At 32.5% G+C, this 20,790-nt stretch overlaps 1 protein-coding gene and 1 pseudogene across 1 annotated transcript; both read left to right on the top strand.

The window, feature by feature from the left end:
- Positions 1-2,496: 2,496 nt before the first annotated feature.
- LOC126728569 (putative germin-like protein 2-1) lies at positions 2,497-4,960 on the top strand (annotated as a pseudogene).
- Positions 4,961-18,306: 13,346 nt separating this feature from the next.
- On the top strand, positions 18,307-20,197 carry LOC126726739 (uncharacterized). Its single transcript, XM_050432087.1, has one exon. It carries the CDS (start codon positions 18,639-18,641, stop codon positions 19,953-19,955), a length of 1,317 nt encoding a protein of 438 aa, XP_050288044.1. The 5' UTR covers positions 18,307-18,638; the 3' UTR covers positions 19,956-20,197.
- Positions 20,198-20,790: the final 593 nt, after the last annotated feature.

A 20,790-nucleotide genomic window follows, 5' to 3' on the forward strand; every position in this document is an offset into this window, starting at 1 on the left:
AAAACAATCTAGAGAAAGGAATTAAGGTTTTGGGATCCAACTTGTTAATTCATATCAGCATATATTTACGATCATTAATTTTTCCCAACCACTACATGATAATCTAAAAATCAATCTCACTACCATGGAGAATATTATCATTAAAACTTCTATTTAAATATCTAAAGCATGCTCTTCTTCGCTTTCTAGGATTAAAATCAAATCATCAATTATATCCGTAGCCAAACAAATCACAAGAGATATCCAATTTTAAAATCAAGAAATAAAAAACTAAGCATTTAATTAATTAAGGCAAATCCTAAATCACAAGAAAAACATGATTAAACTCATATTTAGAATCCTGTCTTAGTCAATTGATATGAAGCAAAAACAATTTAAATCATTAAAGAACAACTATTGTGGGAAAAATAAAATCACATAAATATTATTGATAATCCTTAATAAGGTTTTATCCTCAATCCTAATTTTAAATTTAGCTACTCTTGGTAATATAAAACACAAGAATAAAATACTAAACATTAAACTAGACAAATAAAATAGAGAAAGAAATAGTCACAATGCTATCATGGAGAAAAGCTATAGAGAAACCACATGCGGCACTACCTCTTGCTCCAATTTTTTGTTTTGCATCCCAGCCCTAACACTAGCTTCCTCTAAATTTTTCCCTAAAGAGCCTTTAAATAGATTAAGAAATCTTATTGCAAGTTAAATTCCCGTTTGGAGAAAATCGTAAATTTTTAGGCTTCACTTAACCGATGATTTTGGCCCATTTAAGATCAGAATTTGGACTTGTGGTAAACCACAAAGTTGTAGCCCTTTAAGTTAACTTTCCAAGCCAACTTGAATCATCTCGATTGGACATCTGAGTCGAAAGTTATGCCAAACATACTAACTGATGGGCAAGCTGGAATCCTAATCCGAATTGGACTTGGATTTGGTGCAAATTTCCTTTGATTCCTTGCTTCAATTGGATTTAAATTTAATTGGGTTGGCCTTCTTTAACTCCATCATGGCCCCTGTAAAATTAAAGTCTATTAGCTATCTTCTTTGCACAAATCCACTTATTTAATTTCATTCTCCTACAAAAAACAAATTCACGCAATAAAATTCAATTAAGCACAAAATTGATTATTCAGCATTATTCAAAAACCAAATATAAAATACATGAATTTTCTCAAAATAAATATGATAATGTTTTCTAATAATGATATAAATGTGCAAAATTAAGCTATTATCAATGCATATCATAGGGTATGAAACTAAAATGTCTTAGGGAAATTATATCAAAAAGAAAAACGACATTTTCGAACGTAGTTCTTAATTTTAATTAGCATGAGATGGAAAGCCAAACACTTCATTGCAATTAGAGATTTCGTATATACAATCTTAAACTTTTCCTAACACGAACATGGTTGAATTGTTGGGATAGAAAGGCTCCAAACACAAAAAGAGAGAGAGAGGGAGAGAGAGATTTGGAATGTTACTTGGACGATGGGATGTCTTCTAGCTAGATGGATAAAGGGTTTATGCTAAGTGTTTGAATGATCTTCAGTGTAATCTTCTCCTGATTTTATAGTGGGGATTGGCATGAATGTAGGAAGCCTACTTTGAGATTGCGTGGATAGTTGGGCAATTAATATGTTGTTTTTAGAGAAAAATGGAAAGCAAATTTAGTTGTATGATATGGATAAGGGTAATGTTATTGCACATGCTATGTGCAATTGCATGCTGCCCAAAACACAACTGAAAATGTGACCTAAAGTCACGTTTTCAGTTGTTTTGGGCAACGTGCATTTGCACACAAGGTATACGACTAGTTTTTTCTTTGGGTAAATTCCACAAACCTACCCTGAGGTTTGTGGAAATACCAATGAGGTCCATGACATTCTAAAACCTATCAATTTAGTTCTTAAAAGACAATTTTGTCCTAACTTTCTTTCTCTTTCTCTAATCTGTCTCCGTTCCTCTCCCCTTCTCTCTTCTCTTTCTCTATCTCTCAGATCTCTCTCTCAAAAATCACAGTTTGGCTCCTTTCCAATACCTGTTCCGCCATTCCTTTCTTTTCTTATAAATTCTTTTTTTACTCTGTTAAAACCAACACAAAATTATTCAACACCAAAACCCCATCTCTAATCTAACCCAAAAACATACCCTATAAAACCAACAAAATTCAACACATTTACACAAACCATTCACCACCAAAAACACATTTTTAATCAAACCCAGAAACCTACTCTACAAACCAACAGAAATCAACACATTTAAAAAAAACATTCACCACCAAGAACCCATTTTTAAATCAAACCCAGAAACATCCACTAGCTTTTCAAGAAACCAATGCATATACACATGATAAAATTACTGAACAATCATCCATAAAATTGTAAGATTTATTTATGTCAGCTCAGACAAAAAAAAAAAAAAAACTTCTCTTTCTATTCGGTGAGGTCCGATTCGGAGATTGTGGATCGAGCTTATTCAGCGATTCAGCATGCGATGTCTCGGCTTGAGGATAAGTTTCAACATGTTTTGATTCAGAACACCGTTCCTCTTGACGCTGAGAGACTGTACGGCTCGTTCGCCGGAGTAGCCTTTCGTTCCCGGTCAACGATGCCGAAATTATTGCCGGAGAAGATGGTATGAGTGTGGTGGTCAGTGACTTTTCTAGTGGCTGTGGGTGATATGGATTTGTTGGGCGGTGGGTTTTGAGAGAGATTTGAGAAAGAAAGAGAGAAGAGAGAAGGGGAGAGGAACGGAGAGAGAGAGAAGCAAGATGAGGAAAGATTGGTATTATCACTGAAGGGTAGGGATAAAATTGTCTTTTAAGGACTAAATTGGTAGGTTTTAGAATGTTGTGGACCTCATTGGTATTTCCACAAACCTCAGGGTAGGTTTGTGGAATTTACCCTTTTTCTTTTTCCCTATGGAATTGAATATACCCATCCTAGACTCGAGGGGCCTCAATATGGCACTTAATTAAAATGCAAGGGTAGTGTTAATTACACACACATCTATACACACATGTAAAAAATAACTGAAATCGTGCATTGGAGAAATAATTTCAAATTAGAAATCGCACCTTCAAAGCACAATATTAGTTGTTTTTTGCGTGTGTCGGCAACAGGAGTTATTAAAATTGAAAATGGCACATCAGCAAAGAGAACCCCATACATCTCTTAATCATCTAGGCGTTAGTGGCGATTGATGAGCTGGTGTGGTAGTGGGCCAACAGATCCCTCATTTTGTTCATCCATTTCTCTGTCCAAACAGGCCTCATTTCATCTGTTCATTTTCGGCTTAAAAAAAGTGCTCAGTTTCGTCCATTTGGGCTGGGCTTTAAAGCTCAGAGAAGTCAGTCAGGCAAAAACCTTCAGCCCTCAACAACTAATATACATTTGATCCATTCTATATTGTAACAACAAATTACGATCAATTCACCAGTCATCTTTCACTTATTAAACATCATAAATTCACCTTTTTGTTTTGTTTTTGTCGAACTTGTTCTCTTTTTCGTTGATTATTTCAAATCAATTATCTAATACATTCTTCAAAATAAAAATAAAGAAGTTTTCAAGTGAAGTGAAGCACTTATGTATATGTACAATCCTTGTAACTTGGACTTGGTGCCATATGTAATGTGACAGCCGGCCCTATAATGAGTTTTGGAACATTAGATATCTTAATGTAGTTGCCTTCTTGCGGGCACACTGTAATACTACCAATTCTCGTACAGTCCAACTGTCCAAAGACTCTTTCTTTCTTTGATTTGCCATTTTAATTGTCTTTACACTATTCTCTCTCTGCCCCCACCTTATATATATAGGAAGCTACATACATACATAAGTCTTTCACAACCAAAATCTCAATCACTTTTTATCATCCTATTCCTACACAACTCCTTCTTCCTTTGATTCAAAGCTTCCTATACTCACAATTTGCAGATGGCCTCCCCCATTCCAAGATTCTGTGTTGCAGATACAAACAGTAAAGGTACAAAATGAGCCTTAAACATGTATACTTCTACTCCCTATAGGCTTAATGTTAAAACCATAAGTAGTAGCTCCATAAATATTTGTTCAAACTCTCTTTCACCCGCTCGTATCACAACATTCACAATTGTACACACAATGTATGCATTTTTTAAAAAGTAATGACAGTGACACACTACTTATTATACACTCACCGTACACACTACTTATTATACACTCACCGTACACACACTATCACATGAATTGAAATCGTGATTTTAAAACATAATTTCAAAATAAAGTGTGTATGTAGTGTGCAATAATAAGTAGTATTTAATAAGATTTTATGCTTTAAAAAGATTAAAACGTGGAAAAGGAATATTTACAATCATGTGAAATAAGTTGTGAGAAAGTTGTGTGAGAAAAAATCATTAACTTTTAATAGTATGGCTTACATGTATCTTATTTGCAATGTTATGGTTGGTGGCAGTGCACCTAAATGGTTTGGCTTGCAAGGATCCTAAGATTGTTGAAGCCAATGATTTTTCAAGCAGTGAACTTCATATAGCAGGCAACACATCAAACCCTGCAGGGTCAAGGGTGACTCCCATGACCGCTACACAAATACCAGGACTTAACTCTCTGGGAATTTCCCATGTCCCCACACTCACCCTCGTGCCACCGAAATCTTAAGAGTCTTAGAAGGTAGCCTTGAAGTTGGGTTTGTCACCTCTAATCCTCAAAACCGCCTTATCACAAAGGTGCTACAGAAGGGTGATGTGTTCGTATTCCCAATTGGTCTCATCCACTATCAAAGAAATGTTGGTAATGAAAGTGCCATCGTCATTGCTGCTCTAAGCAGTCAAAACCCTGGTGTTATCACAATTGCCAATGCAGTGTTTGGGTCCAAGCCTCAAATTCCTAGTGACATTTTAGTTAAGGCCTTCCAGGTGGACAACGATGTTGTCAACTATATCCAGTCTAAGTTCTAATAAACTATGATAATTGCCATAAAAAATTACTATACAGAACCAACTTCTCCCAACTTACTTTGCTAGTGTGTCAATTTGCGTGCCATAACCTCATAGGAAATTTGTGTCCATTGTTTTGCTTGCTGTGTATTCGTTACATTTGTAATTTTATTATTATAATTCTTGTTGTCTCCTTTTGATTTTCATTATTAAAATGTGATTAAAACGACTATTTGAAAGATTTGCGGAGTGAAGTCTGAATGCATTTAGAGAAGATATCTAAGTTGATGAGAAATGAGATTTATTCAGATTAATTATGATGCAGTGGGTGCTCTGTTCTTATTTACACGAAATAAAGCCCCTTTCAGTTACAACAAACTCTAACATAAAGAAACAAATTCTTCTCAAAATAAAATAAAATAAAAAAGCAAACCAACAGTCAGTAATAAAAAACAGTAACAGATTTGACAAAGTGATGAACAGCTAACTAACTCTACGACATGTAGTTTACAATGTAGACTATTAGTCACGACTTGTAGTAATGCAGAACAGAACTAAGCGCGGATAGATGTTGTTCTAGCTTAACAAAACTTTGATGAATCAAGGAGAAAAAGAATTGTGAATTCACCAGAAATTTGAGAAATTTTCCGTGAAATATTTTATTTCAGTCTTTTGACAGGCTTCTAAGAAAGTAAAAAAATTACAAAAATATTTTTTAAATTTCCTATGACTTCACTAAAAAGACCAAATTTCTTGAATGAAATAAGCTAAAATAAATAGTTAAATTTAGGCCTAAAAATAAACAATAGCAAAGAAAAAATTATTTAATTATGCAACCTGACTTCTGCATATCGAATCTTTCAAGAAATTTCAATAACACTTGTTCTACATCTCAATCTCCTCCACTTATGAAGAACATGCCCTCGAATTAATCTTTGAATAAAGTTACTAGTATAAATCCGCCACATTAAATTTCTTCGAAATTGTCATGTCACTAGGAATTAAGATCAACTACATGCGCATTGTTAATGTTGTTCTTCATAATTTTGTAAGGGTCGTATTTCGTTGGCTTCAGCTTTTTGTAGATATATACCAATAGGAAACCTCTCTCTTTGCGACAAAAGAAAAAAAGAATATATCCTCCTCTTAAAACACCTTGTGCCTTTGAAGTTTGTCAGCTGCTGCCTTACACTTTACATTGACTTCCTCAAACTTCTTCTTTTACCTTTGCTTGAATTAAATGTTTCATCATAGTGTGATGCAGTGCTTAAACTAGGGACTTTAGGCAATCTGACTATAAGTCCAATGCATGCTTTGGGACCTTCTAGTAGTGATCATCCAATAGAATTGTGGGTAACATTGTATTAGCCAAATTTAGCTTTGTGCAAGTGCATTATCCCATTGCTTCGGCTTATCCTAACTAATATTACGAATTTAAATTTCTCAAAGTTCTACTCATCACTGTTTGCCCATCAAAATCCGTGCTTCTATATTTAAAGCTCTTGTCAAATCTCCTCCACAAAGCGAGCAAGACATTTTAAATCACAATCAGAAGTATTGGAATTTGGAATTCCATGTAACCGCACAATGACCTTGAAAGTTGAAAGAATACTTTTGCAAGATGCACCGTATTGGAAACCTTGAGGCAGGGAATAAAATTCACCATCTTGGAAAACCTGTCAGGGAATAAAACACAATGTCCTTGTTCCAAGAAGCCCACCTTACACAATTTATTCAAGTTCCTTTGATTCCTGAAATACTTCATTGATTTATGATTAAAAAAAAATTACAAATACCTTCGGGATTAAATATTGTTTCCAATGCTTCAAGGCCCAAATGAAATAACTATATATACTATATAGGTCTTGTTCATAAGTCGAACATTTATCCTAAACTTACAAGCATCACACTCCAATTCAAACACCTTATTAGAATTAGGGAGTATCAAAATTGGTGCTAAAGTTAATTTGCTAGATCTAGGAGAAGAAACATTTCTAACTTGTTCAATGGAACTCATATTATCAACTTCACTAGTTAGTCTTTGGAGTAGAAAGTAGTTCTTTTCTATCTTACAACTTTCCAATACAATGAAACAAGCGTGCATGGCCCCACCCGGAGTCATTGCATGGTTCCGCCAATTTCGTTGCCTCAACCCACAGTATATATATATTTATGTACATATATTGTCATTTATCAAAAATACGTTAAGTACATAGGTAAATTGCTTATGATACTATTTATCGTTAGGTAGAGATAAACACTGCAAGATTTTTATGTTTATTTTTATTTACATTATTTAAGTTTACCGTACGTGTAAACTGATATTTTGGAAATAATAAATATATCTAGATTAGGAGAAATTTCTATATAAACCTTTCCTCTCACTAATATGTGGGTCTTATTTGTTAATGGAAGAGATGATGCACATGAATACGATATACCTTCCCTTAAATTAGGCTCTTAGAAGTAAATTAAATATACATGTCAATGAGAGAGAAATGACGCAAGAGAATACGAGATACCTAATTACATTTATGAATATAGAGTTTTATTGTATTCTTAAACCAAACTAAACTAAATGTTGACCTAATTACATTTATGAATATTAAAATTCTCATGCATCACTTTTCTAATAATTTAGAAAATAAAACATAGATTTCTCAAATTAAACGTTACATTAAAAATTATATAATTGATACTGTATTAATAAGATATAATTAGGAGGAAAAACTGTTTGGAGAGTGACTGAGAGGGAGAGAGGGAAAAAACATTTAGGCCCACCAGAAATTTTTCTCCCCAAATTGGGGAGAAAACTAGGGGGAGGGGGGGAAGTCTAATTGAGGCCAATTGATGAAAATGTCATGTGCCTTACACATAGGCTTTCCGCTTTCGTTCAGTACGTTGCCCCTTTTTTTTTTTTGTCTGGTTCCATTTTTTTTTTTTTTTGGCTATTTTTAAAAAAAAAAATTGAAGTGTTCATACACAATTTTTTTAATTAAAAAATGTGTTATTTTTTATATTATTTAATGGGGATATAATTGTAAATTTATACTAACTTCATTTTCCATCATCTCATTTTTCTTCTAAACCAAACAAATAAGTGTTTTAATCGCTCTATTTTTCCATCCTCCTAACCAAACACAAATAAGCCGGAAGAAAATTAAATTTTTTCTATCTTCTCACTTTTCTATCTCCTTTCCATTTTCTATCCTCTCACTTTGTCACTCTTCCAAACAAACGAACCCTTAAATTAGGCTTCTAGAAGTAAATTAAATATACATGTCAATGAGAGAGATCGACGATGCACAAGAATACGAAATACATTCCCTTAAGTTAGGCTTCTGGAAGTAAATTGAATATAGAGTTTTATTATATTCTTAAATCAAACTAAACTAAATGTTGACCTAATTACATTTATGAATATTAAAATTCTCATGCATTCAATTTTCTAATAATTTAGTAACTAAAACATAGATTTCTCAAGTCAAACGTTACATTAAAAATTACATAATTGATATTCTCTTAATAAGATATAATTAAAGTTTCAAAAAAAAAAGATATAATTAAAAAAAAAAAAAAAAAAGATAAAGGTTGTACGAGTTTTTTTTTTATATTAAAAAAAAATAACCGATATCTAAGAACACAAGTTACACTGTATAAGTTTATTTAAAAATATAAATAAATAAACAAAATTCAACTGTACAGGCGTGCCTTGCTAAGATAGTCACTATTAAAAGAACAATAATTAGGTCAAAAACAGCTGTAATCAAAAGAACCCAAAAACAATCAAGCGAAAAAAGAAAAAAAAAATCAAAGAGAAACAAAACAAGACAGGACAAAATGTCAGTCAAACGTCATCATACCACGTGTTTCTCACCATGATAATGTCTCCATCACTTGCGTTTTACACTATCAGTATTTTGTTTTTGTTTTTTCAATAAAAATTCCACAACCTTTTTGTCTCTAATTATTATTTTGAAAAAAAGAAAAGCAAATTGATACCTTGTGTGTGCAAAGCGGCCGGGTCCACTCCTCTTGCTGGCTTGGCTTCACCTTCACACAGTGACATTCCACGTGCCCACTGCACCATGTTTCTGCACTTCAGATTTATTTGCCTCCAAAACGAATTTTTGAATATATAAGTTTACTTATAGACACAATTTTTTCAAATTTTTTATTACAATTATGAACTATCAGTCAATTGATAAGGGTTTTTTTTTTTTTTTAATTCCATAATTACAATGATGGGAGGGAGAATTTTAATTCTAAATGTTTTCGTTGAAAATACTAAAAAAATGTCAATTAAGCAACTGGATGAGTTACAAAAATTTTAGCATTAAATTGACAAGTTTTTTTTTATTATAATAACAAACTTCATATTAATTTTTACTATGGTTCCAATTAAAATAATGCTACTAATGATTTCATGTAAAAATAATATTGCATTAATTATAATCAACCATCTTAATAAATTATGAAATTTGCTGCAGTTGTAATGTTGAATAAATAATAAAATAGTAATAATAGTAGATTCATGTAAAAATTAATAACATCTAATCACTTTTGTGTGGGGCAAGATTCAAATATAGTGTATGTTTGGATTCAACTGAACCTACGTTTGCTGCGTTTTCCTCTTTTTTTTTTTTCTTTTTTTTTTTTCACACGTTTTGAGTATTGCGGTTACTGTTCAATGAACAGTAACCGCAAAAGTGAACTTTCTGCCGTGAACAGTGTACATATGCACTGTTCACGGACCCACAAATTTCATTTTTTATCAATTTTTTCATTAAAAATGAGTCCCACAACACTATTCACATATTTAAAAATTATTTTGCTACAATGTTTTCAATTTTCAGTTTCAGCAAAATAAGTTCTATCCAAACACACCCATAACGTGGCAACTGTCTCTACCGTAACAAAAAGGAGAAATAAGAGAAATAAGTGGTACCACTATATCGTACCACTATTATTATTCATCCAGGACTTATGTAAGAAAAAAAAAAGTCATGGATGAATAATAATAGTGGTACTTAATGAGAAATAAGAGAAACTCTTTTCTAATATTATTTAGAAGGCATCCTCGAAAAGACTAAAGAAGGATTATGGTGGATTAAGATCACACTTGAAGTTTCTTTACTATGTTCTACACTTGTTCTAACCTCTTTTATATAAAAATAAAAAAATTAAAAAAAATTTTCTGGATCCCTTGTGCATAGGGGATCTATTCCTATTTATACCCTTTGAGACACTCTCCCTGCCGTCCACCTGTAGGACCAGTATTAAGTGGAGAAGATACTTTTAGCATTATTATGATATGTCATTCAACCATTAATTTGGCTTTATTGGTAGGTGAGGTGCATTTAATATAGAGGGGATGGTTGCTTTCTCTAGAAACTTCCCTCTTCATACTGAATAAGTCTATTACCACAACTTGTGTCATAACTTGTGCCACAACTCACTCATGTGGCGAGTTATGGTTGGTGGAGAATTGTCTCCACATGGACCCACCATCACCCCTTCACCAACCACAACTCGTCACATGAGCGAGTTATGGCATAAGTTGTGTCACAAGTTGTGACACTAGACTTATTCCTTTAAACTTCTTAGATTGCTTATTGTTTGGAACGTACAAACCCTTACTTATATCTAGGAGCTAAGCAAGCTTCAACATGTCACTGAGGAGGGAATGCTCCTTGAATAGATTCCAAGGGATGGATCCTCGTCCAGTGCTCCTTCTTGAGACTTGTAATGGTTGTCTCCTCCCTCCTTTTAAGTTGGTCTTTATGGAGGGGCCATTGGGGGCCATTTTGATTAGGCATGTGCTCATTGGTCTAAGACTTCTCTCTTATTCCGGTCTTTTAGGCCTCGTAACCTAGACCCATTTGCCAAAACTGGGTTCTCTTCCCACAACTTTTACAAGTTGTAATATAGCCCCAAAGAGCTTGCTTAGTGGTTCCTAAGGCATCATGATATTTATGAGATTTTAGGTTTGAAATCTCTTACTAGCGTCTTGAGACCTCTCTCATAGGATTCCTCCCTATAATAACCCGATGTTAGGGATGACAATTTTGCCCTTTCTTGCTTGACCCGTCTTTCCCCGCTTCGTCCCACGCAAATTTTCCCCTCCTCATAAAAGTGTTAGGGCGAGATTTTAACCCCGCACCACGGGACAAAGTGAGGCAAGGTGAGGCAAGGCCAGGAAGGGTTTAGAACTTTTAGACCTAACCCACCCCGCCTCACATTGATAAGAGTTAAATTGTAAATTTTTCATATTCTAAAACCCTACTATTTAAACAAATATATCATCAACTTATTTTATTCTACCCAATAAGGATTTCTGCCCTTTTTTTTCTCTAGCAAGGTTGGAAATAAAGTACCAATTTTAACATTTACTTTTGTCTTTATTATACACAAATTTATATACTATTGAATCATTGATTTTGTATTATGAGATTTTTGTTTTTGTTGTGATATTATCTTATTAAACACTTTAATAAATTATTCAATTTTTTCTAAAATTAATTTGATTAATGGGATAAATTTATTTGTAATTTCAAGTATATTTTTATTAACAAAACAAGTTTTATTAAAAATAATTCTAATAGTTGTGGGCAAATTTCCTCAACATGCTGGGATACTAAGCGAGGTGGGAATGAGGTAAGACAAAACCATGTGCCTGAGGAGGGGGGGGGGGTGAAGACCCCATCCTTCAACCTGCCCCACCCCGTTGCCATCCCTATTCGGTGTGTGTGGGACCAAGGAGCGATTGTGCATGCCCAAGGAAATAGTCAAATACTAAAAGAAGTTTGAATACCGTGTTTATCAAAAATAAATAAGTTGTAATGTTTTGTAATAAAAGAATCCCCTATGTCATTCTAATAAACTATTTGTCATTGGGTTCTCCCCCCCCCCCCCCCCCAAAAAACTTTAATCGGTTGTAAAAGCATCCTTTATGTCATTCTAATCAAAAGGGTGATGTCTATTACTCTATGGCGCTCTATTGCCATCCCTACTTGGTGTGTGTGAGACAGAGGGGGCAGTGGTGGCTCTAGGAATTTTGTTTAGAGTGTTCCTTAGAAAGCATAAATTACACAATTTTATTTCTTTTTAGCCTTTAGGTAATTAGGTTTGATTCAATGTTATTAATTCCATTCCGTTCCGGCTGTAACGGCTAGAAAATACCATGCTAGTAAACAAACCGAAACAATAACCCACCCTATTCCATTTCGGAAAAAAATTCGGATCATTCCAGTCTATTTTGGGTGTTTCGGGGTGTTTCAATAAATACTAGCTGAAATTCAAGATTCAGCCGGCATGAAGTTTGTGCTTAAAAAAAAAAAATTAATAATTGTTCTTAAAACCAAAACAAATTTGCATTATGTAAACCAAAAAATCTCAAAAGGAAAAAAATGAAAAGAAAAGAAATGAACAAGGGTACCTGTATAGCTAAAAAAAATCGTATTGAGAAATTTGAGACTTAAAACTTGAGAAGAGCCACTGCCGCACTGGTACTGGTAGAAGACATAGAAGTTACAAACAAGGAGGAAGGCAAAATGCAGATGTAAAAGTGTAGACGAAGATGTGATAAAATTTAAATGTATTAAGTGTAAAAATCGAGGAAACAGAAGACATGTGTGGTCAAGAATAAACAAGAAAAAATAATTAAAAATGAGAAGTAAGTAATATATGTCTGGTGAGGAAAAATAATATTGCAATAAAAAATAATAAAATGTTGAAAATTGTGTTGTATTGGGCATTGTGCTTAGTCGAAGGAATCAAGCCACTGCCCAGCTTGTAGTAGTTTTATTATAATTTTTCTTTTTTCAGATTTTAGTTCAATTTTTTTTTTGAGTTTTTCTTTTTTGCTTGAAAGAATCTAATATATTGTTAAGTTGCTCAAATTATTGACCAAAATTTAATTTTATTAGCATGAAAAAAATTCAAGATGGTCCCAAAAAAATTTTTAAAGACAAATAAATATAAAATTTTAAATTATTATTATTATTATTTTTTTTTTTTAAAGTCAGGGTGGTCCTAGGACCACCCTGGCCATAAGGTGGTGCCGCCACTGTGAGGGGGCTTGTGCATACCCAAAGAAATAGTCAAGTATTGAAAGAAGTTTAAATGCCTTGTTTATCAAAAACAAATAAATAAATAAGTTGTAATGTTTTGTAATAAATACATCCCCTATGTTTTAGCAAAAAAAAAAAAAACATCCCCTATGTCATTCTAATAAACTATTTGCCATAACTGGGTTCTCCTCCCACAACTTTAATAAGTTGCAAAATTTTGTAATAAAAGCATCCTTTACGTCATTCTAATCAAAAGGATGATGTCTATCACTCTATGGAAATATCTTTTAATTATTGGATTAAACAATGGTAACAAGTTGTGTTGACCGAGGTTAGGTTCCTTTTTCGTTTTTCTTTTTTAAATCATCGTGAAATGGAGGAGTTATTCAAATGTGGAAGCGGCTAAAAGTTTTTCACTTAGAATTTTATAAAGAGCCTTTGGTGGTAGTTTGCTATGCAGCGTGTTTTTAAGCTAATTATCAAATTCAAATTCCCCATCACTTTCTAAAGGTAACCAATTAAAGGATGGTTCCTATTATTGCATTGTTGGGTTGAAAGATTTGTTGAATTAAATTATAATGTGAGTGCACCATTCTTTTTATTGCTTCACTACATTTTCTATCCATTTTTTTGTCCACAAATGCCTTGTCCCCACTAAGGTTCCTTACTTCTTATGTAAAGATACATGTTGTTTGGATGTGTTTATTTTTATTGTTATATATTTATTAAAATATAAATTATGTAAAAATACACTTATAATGGGAAAAAAAAAAACATTAAGTTTAATATCTTAGATACAATATATTAAATTTCTCTATCTAACTCAAACAATTAATTACATTAAATAACATTATTTATATTTTATTGGTCAATAGAATTAGGTATTTAAATTTATTTGAAGAATCTTTTGTTTTTTTGCTGAAATTTAATTGAATAATCTAATGTGTTATAATTTATAACCAAGGTATTGTATCTGATTTTTTCTCTTGAAAAAAGCATAGTTAACCACAATAAATAATACTAATAATAATCTAATACAAAGAAAAAGAAAAAGACAAAGAAAAAGAAAAGTGACATGAAAGCTTTAAATAATACCTAAATTACTCTTTACCCTCCTAACCTTTCGAATTAACTTTTCTTAAAAAGTCATCCGACGTTTGCCAACTCTTTCAGATTAATCATATTTCCCATGTGCAACAATATGTATTGAAGAGCCGAATATTAACGCTCATTAGAGGGTTCTAAAGTTGAAGCCAGCGTTTTTGAGTGAAAAAAAAAGGTTATTCAGAGAATCTGAGATGTTTGGTGGGTTGCAACATTGTAATATTTCTTTCAACCTTTCAGGGATTTAAAAAGTATAAAATTACAGAAGGAAAACATAAAGAAAGAAAAGTTGACAGGAACTTATGAGTTATGACCTCATGCATAGCATGAGTAAGCTAATCTCTATTGATTCAACTAAAATTGAGCGAGAAATATTACAATTTTTACCATATAACCTTAGAAATTATTGATATATCACTAATTACAAAATAGTAAATCAAATATTCGTTTATTTTGTTGTTGAAGTCCACCAGACATACTTATTGTCATAAACATAAGTATGTCTACAATAAACTCTCCATTAAAATTATGTCTTTAAGTCATAAGATTATGGTCATATAGAGTTCTTAAATTAATTCCATCATAGAATTTCTAAAATCAACCATTTTGAAAGTGTATTAGATTTTATGATGTTATCACTATTTAAACAAATTTGACTATTTTTATTATGATTTCCATATAAATTATTGATGATGTGATAAAATTTAATTAGCTCATTTTAAAATGGATAGATATAATTTTAGTTCGTAACTCTATAGCTACTGTGAAGCTATCCTATCCTAAAACCTCCAACTGTGATTTATCCGTGAATATAAAAAAATTACTGTGTCCTTTTCTTTTTTTTGTTTGAGATAGAATTACTGTGTGACCTTGATATTGTCTAATCAATGTAACAAATAATAAAGTTAATAAATTATTAAAAGGGTTATGATGTGACATGGTGGAACCCCGCTCATATTTGACATAGACATTATTTAGTTTGATCCATGGTCTAAGATGAAAAATACAATTAAAATGGAAAACCACTAGACGGTAGTGAAACCCAAGATAAAAATATAGCCAAAATTAGTGCTATGTAACCCTCTTTACATTACTTCTTGAGCTAGATATACTCCACCACAAATCGAGAAACAAATTTTTTTTCCCTAATCCATTTATTAGTAAACAAAAACTCTACTAAAACCCAGTTATTGAAGTCCATTTTCCCTCTCTCCCTCCAAAAGAACTTACTATTTAGAAAACATCAAAACATTAAATAAATAAAATAAAAATAAAAATAAAAACAAATTACAACTTATCCACATGTGATTTGACTGAAATTTAAGTTGCCTATTTTTGGTTTAAAATTTGATACTTTACCCACTTAAGGTTTAACCAAAATTTAAATTTTCTACTTATGATTTAAAATCTCGTGATACAAGTGTTCCGTTAAATTCTTTTTGATCTTGTATTTTTATATTTTTTGTATTTTTGGAGGAGAAAGTGGAGCAAAATTATATATTTAGCCATTTTTTTGACAGAGGTGGGTTACTAAACTCTAATTGAGCTAACCGCAAGTAGATAAAATGTCAAATTTCAAATTATAATTAGGCAACTTAAATTTCAGCCAAACTATAGGTGGATAAGTTGTAATTTTTCTCTAAAAAAAATAATTAAACAATTAAAAAGAAAAAGAAAAAGACGTGAAAGAAAAGAAGGGGGAAGCTACCTGCCAGAGGCTTTAGAGTTGAAACCAGCATTTTTGGTAAGGAAAAAAAAAGTTATTAAGTTATGCTTGGTTGGTGGCAACATATTAATATTTGTTACAAGAATTTAAAGAAAGTTAAAAATGGGAAATTTCAAGGGAAGAAGCATCCTAAGAAATTTGGATAAAATTTAGTTACAAATTTGGTTATAAATATTGGGTAAGGATTTGTTGCAAACTAAATTGCAACAACTCCTACAAAATGCACACATGTCAAGTGGCTATTTGGTGGAAAATTCAATTTTGACATGGAAGTTTTTATTTAAATAGGTGTTTATCTGAAGTATTGATATACGTGCATTTTTGTAGGAGTTATTGCAACTTAGTTTGTGGCAAATCCATATCCATATCCATATCTTAATTATGAAATGATTTTTGTCTATTTGAAATTAAATATAGAAAGCATAATAATTTTTAAGTCCTAGCATATTGACACAAGCTACGTCTTAATTATAAAATGATATTTGTCTATTCGAAAGCAAATATAAAAAGGAGAGTAATTTTTAAGTACTAACATCTTCACACATGCTATTTGAATGTTTAGACTTTTTTCCCCAATAAAAAATATAAAATTTTCAAATCCTAAAGTTTAAAACATGTTTGAATCCGCTTTCTCCGCTTACTGTAATAATGGAATTATCAAAAAGATAAAACCCTTAGCAAACACATTTATTTGTCAACAATATTATGAATTGTAAACAACTTCTTTTTATTCAATTTAAAAAAAAAAAAAAAAATCTTTGAAGAAATTCACTTAAAAGTATATAAGATTTCTTCATACCCATAACATCAAAATTAAAAATAAATTGTCCAACAGTGCTAGGGGATTCTTTAATATCAATACATATTAGTGGAGAATTTTTTTTTTTTTAGAATTTAGTATATTCATAGAACAAACAAGACACAATGCCTACAGACTCTACAAAACTAACACCCTCTTGCGGACTTTACAACATGCAGATACCAAAGAACAAACAAAAATTTCAATTAGCACTCCTGTTAAAAATTGATACTAAAACATCTGCTTAAAGTTTAAACTATAGAATAGCACTAGTAAACACAGTTGGCAACAAGAGCCATTAGGAAATCAAAGGAATATACTCAGGTAACAAGGTGCACGCAATCCCATCTAGAACTTAGAACTTTGTTTAATGGAGATAAGTAAAAGGCTAGAATTAACAACAAAAGGAAAACATGTGCATAATAATAATTATTATATTTTTATTATATGATAATTCGATAATTTGGGAAGAAGAAATTTGAATATTGAATGTCTCCATAAATTATGCAAAGTTATGTCAATTGAGGTATAAAACTTTTGGCATATAATTTCGTTCTTCCATCTCACAATAATTTATTATTTGATAATTCAATTATTTGAGAAGAGGAAGTTCGAATATTGAATGTCTCCACAAATTACGCAAAATTATGTCAATTGAGTTATAAAACTTTTGGCATACAATTTCGTTCTTCCATCTCACAATAATTTATTATTTGATAATTCAATTATTTGAGAAGAGGAAGTTTGAATATTGAATGTCTCCACAAATTACGCAAAGTTATGTCAATTGAGTTATAAAACTTTTGGCATACAATTTCGTTCATCCATCTCACAATTATTTATTATTTGATAATTCAATTATTTGAGAAGAGGAAGTTTGAATATTAAATGTCTCTACAAATTACACAAAGTTATGTTAATTGAGTTATAAAATTTGTGGCAGACAAATCCGTTCTTGCATCTCACAATTTTTATTCCCAACCACTTTAAGATTATTATTAGTTACAAGAATACTCTAAAAATTCCTTCTTATCTTAAGATTTGTAACCTTTGTTATATTCCCTCTTCTTTATATTTAACATTTACTAGTTTTAGTATAAATAAAAAATAAAAAAAAACATTTAAGATTAGTTAATCAATAATATCTTCTTTATATTTTAAATAAATACATATTTAATTCTTGTTTGAGTAAAAAGGAAAATTAATAATAAAAAAAGTTCTAAAAAAAATTCACCTCCCCATAACTCAATCCACAAATCCGGGATAAAATATACGCAATAAATAATAATATAAATAAGCATTATTTACCTTACTTCCCCAGCTAGATTTTATCCTCCAAAAATTAGGAGACAAAAATTAGCTTTCCAGATCCAGTTAATTAAAAAAAAAAAAAATCTTATTTTAAATTCCTCCAATAGAATTTTATTAACAACATTCAAGGAACCGACCAGAAAAACAAAAAACCAAAAAACAAAAAAACAAAAACAAGAACAAGTATTAGTTTTTGTCTTCTGGTAAACGTTGAAGGTTCAAAGCTTTTGCAAAATTCAAAGCCAACTGCTAACACACGGTTCTCATAAATAAAAAAACTGCTAACACACGCGGCTATAGACTGTCTGACTCTCAATTTCCTATTTGACATTTTCCCACAACACTGTCTCAGTAACTTCCTATACTCGCTTTTCTTTGCTTTTGCTTTTGCCAAACTTCTTTGCCTTGGCCTTGGGTTCGATTACCAAACTTCTTTAAAATAATACTACTAAACACAACAACACACAATGTATAAGATCATCAAAAATCCACTCCATTTTTCTCACCACCAACAACACCAAGTCTCTTAGTACTAATAAGTATCATTGGATATACTATTCCTTTTATAAAACAAAACAAAAACAACATCATAGGATTCCACAACTCACTTCCCAACCAAAAACCCAGAACAGAACTACTCTCAAATCATCGTCAACATCAACATCAACATCGAGATCAAAGAAAACGATGCCTCTTCCATGGAAGAAGCAGAAGCGGAGTCGTATATCAAGAATAGTGGCGGATCTTCAGTCCTCGCCGAAGCGAGGTGGGTCTCTTGTTGTTCAGACTGGCTTTCCCACTTCTCTCATCGACCTCTTCGTCCAGAACCGTGACCGACTCAACAAAAACAAGAACAAGAAGAAGAAGAAAGAGAAATCTCCCTCCTACGAAGACGACATACCCACTAGTCCTGTTGAGATCCAACAAGAAATTCAAGCCGATCCGGCACTTTCAATTTCACCGACTCCATCTGGGTCGGTGAGTTTTGGCGTTGACGAGGATCTGACGCCATTGAAGTTGAAGGAAGCAGAGGTTAGCGAGGTTTGTAGCAAAGAAGATCAGGTTTTTAAGAATTTCGGTGTGGTCTTGAAATTTATGTTTGTGGGGGTGGTTGTGGTATTGGGTTTCATGAGTACTAAACGACTTGCCGTTTGTATTACCTTCTCCGCGTTTCTGCTTATTCTCGCTGACTATCTTTGTAAGAGGTCCTGTTTCTTCTCGGCTAGACCTGCTTTGGAGTCTTTGGTTCAAAGGGTGCAGAAGGGTTTGTTGGTAATCAAGAACATCAAAACTTGTGAGGCTGTGAATGGTGTTGTGGAGGAAGTGATTGGTGGTGGGGCTGAATCGAAATCTGTGATCGACGAAATCCAAATTGTAGAGACTAGTTTTGTTGTTGATGATTCCAATGAGATTGTTAGTGTTGGACCTGAGATTGATTGCTTTGAAGATGAGGCAAAAGAGGCGGCGAAGGAGGTGGTGGTGGATGGATCACAGGTGTTGGTTTGTACAGATGAGAGTTCCAAAGGTTGTAGTAGGAGAGGAAAAGCAAAGAAGATCTTCAAGAAATTGGTGCCGAAGAGGTTGCGGAATTTGAAGAAGGAAAAGAAGGGGAAGAGGATGATGGAGGAGGAGTCTATCAGTGAGGCATCGAGTAATTTGGGGGATGAATATGATACATTGGGGAGTGGAGTTGATGAGGAGAAAGAGGATGGTATTGGTATAGACCAAAATCAAAGCGTACGTAAATTAAATTCATTAGAAGAAGAAGAATTAGGTGGTGATGGAAATTCTAGTATTGATCAAGTATCACGGGCTGGCAATGAGTCGGCAGTGATTGGTGAAAGGAAGGAGGGGAGTTTGGGTTATATAACTCTCCTTGTGATTGTTCTTTCTGGACTTGCAGGAGGTAAAGTTGTGGCTTTGACAATCACAATTTCATGTTGTTTCATCTTGAAGTTTTTGAAGTTTATTGGATATAGAAGAAGATCTGTAAATGTGTCTTAAGGCCAGGTGCTATGTCCCTATCTCAAGTTAGAGTTTTTGGGTAAAAATTTTTTCCACTTTATAGTGATAGTGTTGTTTCCATTTTGGTAAAGTGTTAATTGAATCCTCAAAAGTGTATTTCGAAAGCTCTGTATGGTAGAAATGCCAACCATTTTGTTGGCAGTGTAGCCAGAGCTTTTGTACTTTGAAATGTAAATTCACAGATACGAAGTATAGTGCACAATTTTAACTCTTTCTTTGAATGTTTGTAGTGCTTGGTTGGCAGCTTTGGCCATTGGTTTCCTTTTATTTCCGTTTTTTTAAGTTAATCTATGTTTGTCATTCAAACTCATGTGCCTCGATGTTCGGTATTGCCCTGTAAATTGCATAAACTACATGTATTTCAGTGGTCCTTTCTCCTTGTCCCTTTGCTCATAATTTATTAGACAATAAACAAAACTTAAAATACTATAAACTAGTTTTATGTTTCAGAATTTCTCAGGTGAAACAGATAATTGTATGCGAGTGATTCTGTGATTATGTTGAAAACTATGTGGAATGAACCCTTGTGTAAAACTCTACTTAAACAACAACATGGCCCAAACTCCAAAGTTGAGGCAGAGTCCTGTGTGTTTCATCTGGAAATGTAGAATGCACAAAATCTCACCCATTGCTCATCACAGTTCATATATTACACAAATATGTGTGAATGGGATTTAGATTTCTTCTTCATGTATCATTATCTTAGCCTTGTACATCTTCTTAAAAGAGAATTAATTGCTTAGAAATTTGGTATCCACCTTTCCGTTCTAGTTTCTGTATTGGCAGATGGAAAATTCAGTTCTACATCCTGCCT

Source organism: Quercus robur, chromosome 5 (genome assembly GCF_932294415.1).
Source record: "Quercus robur chromosome 5, dhQueRobu3.1, whole genome shotgun sequence".
NCBI classification, from domain to species: Eukaryota; Viridiplantae; Streptophyta; class Magnoliopsida; order Fagales; family Fagaceae; genus Quercus; species Quercus robur.

Excerpts from the sequence above, each read along its gene's own strand:
- LOC126726739 (XM_050432087.1), top strand. The coding sequence starts at position 18,639 with ATGCCTCTTCCATGGAAGAAGCAGAAGCGGAGTCGTATATCAAGAATA.